The sequence below is a fragment of the Gekko japonicus genome, unplaced genomic scaffold, assembly GCF_001447785.1.
Source record: "Gekko japonicus isolate JY-2015 unplaced genomic scaffold, Gekko_japonicus_V1.1 scaffold5001, whole genome shotgun sequence".
Classification (NCBI taxonomy): Eukaryota; Metazoa; Chordata; class Lepidosauria; order Squamata; family Gekkonidae; genus Gekko; species Gekko japonicus.
In genome coordinates, this window is record NW_015173290.1 from 60,220 (window position 1) to 64,666 (window position 4,447).

General features: G+C 46.9%; 1 protein-coding gene across 1 annotated transcript in view; it reads left to right on the top strand.

Annotated features, from left to right (window-relative positions):
- Nucleotides 1–4,037, top strand: part of LOC107120196 (regulator of telomere elongation helicase 1-like) — a 30,633-nt gene extending 26,596 nt beyond the window's left edge. The window contains exon 3 of the mRNA XM_015422843.1: nucleotides 3,709–4,037. Within this exon, the coding sequence (XP_015278329.1) occupies nucleotides 3,709–3,740 (32 nt within the window). The 3' untranslated portion in view covers nucleotides 3,741–4,037. The remainder of the gene's footprint in view (nucleotides 1–3,708) is intronic.
- The last annotated feature ends 410 nt before the right edge of the window (nucleotides 4,038–4,447 follow it).

A 4,447-nucleotide genomic window follows, 5' to 3' on the forward strand; every position in this document is an offset into this window, starting at 1 on the left:
GCACATTAAAACCCCCCCCCCGTTTGCCCCCCCCCCCCAGCACCAAGAAGTCAGAGCATCCCTTGCCCCAGAGTCCCTATCTATACCTTGTGGCTCATAGCCACTGATGGACCTCTGCTCCATATGCTTATCTAATTCCCTTTTGAAGTCGTCCATGCTTGTAGCCGCCATGCTTGTGGCTGCGCCCACTGCACTTTGCTTGGGTTGCAGCCACCGGGAATCGTAATACTTCGTCCCCCTCTCCATCCCCAGGACCGATTCTCCTGGAATGTAGGAACTGGCTCCCCTTCAGACCCGAACAGCGTCAAAGGCATCTTGCCGCTTCATGTTTTTCACACGCAGGAAGCCATTTAATCATAGGACAACACGTAAAATGCTTGTGGCGCGTGTAGGTCTGTGGAATTGGTTTCTTCCTTTTTCATCACAGAGGTGCTTTCCATGTAGGTTTTAAACACTTCTCCCAAGTGGGTGGGTGTTTCCACACAGGTTATTTGCCCTGAGTTCGATGCTGTTGGGAACTGAGTTGTGGGGTTTTTTTCCTTCCTGCTTCCCCATAGTATTAATGCACCTCCCAGGCTTCCCCTGGCTTTTCTCCGGTTATTCTCAAACCAGCTTTGCTCCAAAGTTTTGGGGAAGATCCATGCTGGAAGATCGCAGCAATTTTCCCAGTCCTGCCCGCACAGCAGCCATCCCCCCCCCCCAGTGGTCATTTCCTCTCCCTACCACAAAGGGTTTGTCTTCTTTTTTTTAAAAACCACTGATTTAATAGTGCCGTATCCCAAATCATGCATCGGGTTCCCTGAATTACCAGCTTTCATTAAATAAAACAAAGTTAAGCCTCTAGCCCCCTTTGTTGAAGAAGGAGATGGAGAAAAGCGTATCTGCAACGGAATGGGCTAGAGACTTACTTTAAAAAAAAAATTAAAGTGGGGAACTCAGAGAACTGGGTGTATATTTTGATGTGACGCTATATTGATATAACACTGTTTTGATGTAATCCTATACATCGATACAATAGTATTTTGATGTGATGCTATATAGGTATAACACTATTATTTAACCATTTTTCAAAAACTAATGGGGAAAACTGCTCCTTGGAAGCTCTGTCACCGCTGTGCTGTATTGGCAGCCATATCAGCAACAGGGAAAGTACGCCAAGCCTGTCCCTGTGCGGAAAAACGCCTGCATCTCCTTTCGTAGTCAGCATCTGTATGAGAAGAAGAGTTGGATTTATGCCCCGCTCTTCACTCACTCAGAGCGGCTTACAATCTCCTTTCCCTTCCCCTCCCCACAAGAGGACCCCCCCCTGTGAGGTAGGTGGGGCTGAGAGAGCTCTGAGAGAACTTGTGACTGACCCAAGCTCCCCCAGCTGGCTGCAAGTGAAGAAGTGGGGGATCTAATCCGGTTTTCCAGATTTAGAGTCTGCGCTCCTAGCCACTACACCAAACCGGCAGAAAGGCCAGCAAAACAGAAGGCAGATCCAAGCATGTAAGGAAACTTGGCTGTGTTGCGGAAAGTAATTGCAATGTTCCTTGAGGGCTCCGGGATATGATTTAAATATTCCTGGTGAGAGACGCGGCATCCAATGAGGCCAGCCATCTCTTCCCAGAAGCATGAGAAGATCACCTCATAATCAAGAATGCCTCCAGAGCTGTTTTTGCGTCCTCCTTTCCAACACTAGACTTCCTCAAAGGAAGCAGGAACCTGGATGTGAACCTGGGTTTTTCCCCCCTCAGTTGGCCAAGAACATTCCCATTGTTTTGCAAGCTTTGCATTTCCTCTTTGGTTGCTTATGTTTCTAGGAAGCACCTTTATGGGAATTGGTTCACACCAGGGTTCATATTAGCTGAGGGAAAAGCCTAACTTGGAATTCCTGGTTTTAAGCAAAACAAAAAAAAGGCATCTCGTGCCCCAAGACTTCCTTTTGGTTTCGATGCTACAGGCTAACGTGACTCGCTTCCCTTGGCTTTCAGCAGATTTGAAACCCTTTGGAACTCTTAAGCCGCGGGGGTCCCCAGGGTCTTTGACCCTGCGGACACCTTTGGAATTCTGACACGGTGGTGGGTGCGACCGCAAAATGGCCACCAAAGGAGGCAGAGCAGACCACAGAACGGCCGCCGCAGGTGGTGGAGTCGCATACGTAGAAGAAGCCCCCAAGTGCAGTGGAAGAGAGGGGTCATTTGAAAACGCGCTGGGAAAGTGAGGTGGGAGAGAATAACACAACACACTGTGGTGGCAGCAGCTTATTTTAATCTGCATTGCTAATCAGATCTTCAATGGCCAAACAGAAGCCCTGCTGGTAAAGAGCCCCCCCCCCATTTTAAAAACACTTGGTGGGCACCAAGAAAAGTGTCCCTTGGGCACCCTTTGGAGACCACAAGTTACTTTTTTGAAACTCGGTGGGTATCTTGGGGAGAGGTTCCAGCAGCTACCCTGCAAGTTTGGAGTCTCTCCTTCAAAACCCCTCCCCTCCAACCCCGGCCGAATGGGGCAGAATCAATTTCGGCCGGCAGAAAAACTCCTGCATGTCAATTCCGGCAGTAGAGCTGATTCCAGTCTTTCCACCAGCCGAATGTCAATTTTGGCCCCATTATACCTTATGGGCCATTGAAGTCAATGGTGAAAACATAGGGTATATTCCGGGGGCTGGAGGGGAGGGGGCTTGAGGGAGAGGCTCCAAACTCGCAGGGTAGCTGCTGGAGTCTCTCCTCAAGATACCCACCAAGTTTCAAGAACATTGAACCAAGGGGTTCAATTCAGTGGGCCCCCAGACAGGTTGCCCCTATCCCCTCCATTGTTCTCTATGGTGGGAAGAAAAGTTACTTTTTTGAAACTCAGTGGGTATCTTGGGGAGAGGTTCCAGCAGCTACCCTGCAAGTTTGGAGTCTCTCCTTCAAAACCCCTCCCCTCCAACCCCCGAAATATACCCTATGTTTTTGCCATTGACTTCAATGGCCCATAGGATATAATGGGGCTGATTCAGATCAGAGAATCTGAATCGCTCCGCAGCAGCCCAAAAGGGGCCCAAATGGGCCATTTTGGGGGGTGCATTCAGTTCAGATGAACCGAATGCACATCCCTATTGGGGACCCCTGCTCTAAGGAAACAGTGGAAAACAGATTGGATGTATTGTTACTCCATACAGGATCATCACCAGTTATTCTAATCCTACATTTCTGGTTTTTTGCAATGACATCTATACATAAGTAATCTTTTTGAACGATGCGATGTGTTGAGAAAATACTGGATGTGAAGCTTTATGTATGTTATGTTTGTTGGCGTATTAAATGTGTGTCTGTCTTCTAAGTATAAAAAACCCAATAAAAATAATTTAAAAAAAAAAGAAAAGAAAAGAAAACAGATTGGCAGCTTTTGCCAAAATCTCAGAATGGGTGTCAGAGAGGGACTGGGTAGCAACGTCGAACATTTAAGTCTCTAGTGCCCACACAGGTCTTCATCCTTCTGCCAGAATTAGTTTCCTGTACTCTTTCCTTTTGCCCGACATCTCCAACTCTGTAATTTCCATCCTTCCTTAATTGCCGTTGCATGGGGGGGGGGGGGAACAGAGTTCCGAAACCCCGGCCCTTGGAAGCGGAATAAATCATGATAAATTATGCAATGCAAACAGAGTTTGGGAACTGTCAAGCCAACGTATAGCTTTTGCGTTAACATTTTTCTGTCCCGTTCTACCCCTTCGCCTTCCTCCAGGTTGCCAGGAAATGCCCAGAATGCCAAGCTGATACCAACAGGAGACATTTAACGGTGCCTTACTGGCCAGAACTCCCAGGAGCAAGCCATACAGTGCCAACATCGTCTGCTTAGCGAGGCAAAAACTTGCCCGTGGAAAGGAACCAAGACGCACACTTCCCTTTGCTCCTTGGACTGCTTCGCCTGCTGTCGTCCTTCCCTCTGCTCGTTGATCGTAAAGAGGTCTTCCCCTTCCTCTTGCAGAAGAAGCTGGAAGAGAAGCAGTCTGGGCCTGAGGATTAAACGGCACCAGTCTTTTAAAATATACCTTTTTGTATCTTTCAGCCGCTTAGGCCTGCTATAGTGGGGGGGGGAGAAGTGCGTTTGTACTCTGCAAGTGATTTTTTTTACTGTATTAAGAAAATGAAGATGTATAATGTACAGTGTAATACTGAAACACATGAATAAATAGGATTATTTTGCACCTGTAGCGTAATTGTCATTTATTAGCATCGGTACGATGCTGGGTTCCTAAGGATGCTGACTAGGAAACAAGTCCCACCACTTAGAATTAGGTTGTTGATCTAATTGCTAACTTATTTATTTATTTATTTATTGGACTTTTACCCCACCCTCCCGCCAAGGCAGCTCAGGGCGGCTTACAATAGTTTAAAAACCAGTATAAGAATTGATACAATCTCACATCTAAAAGAGTGCAATCAGTAAAATAACCAAATATAACATATTAGAATTAAAATTA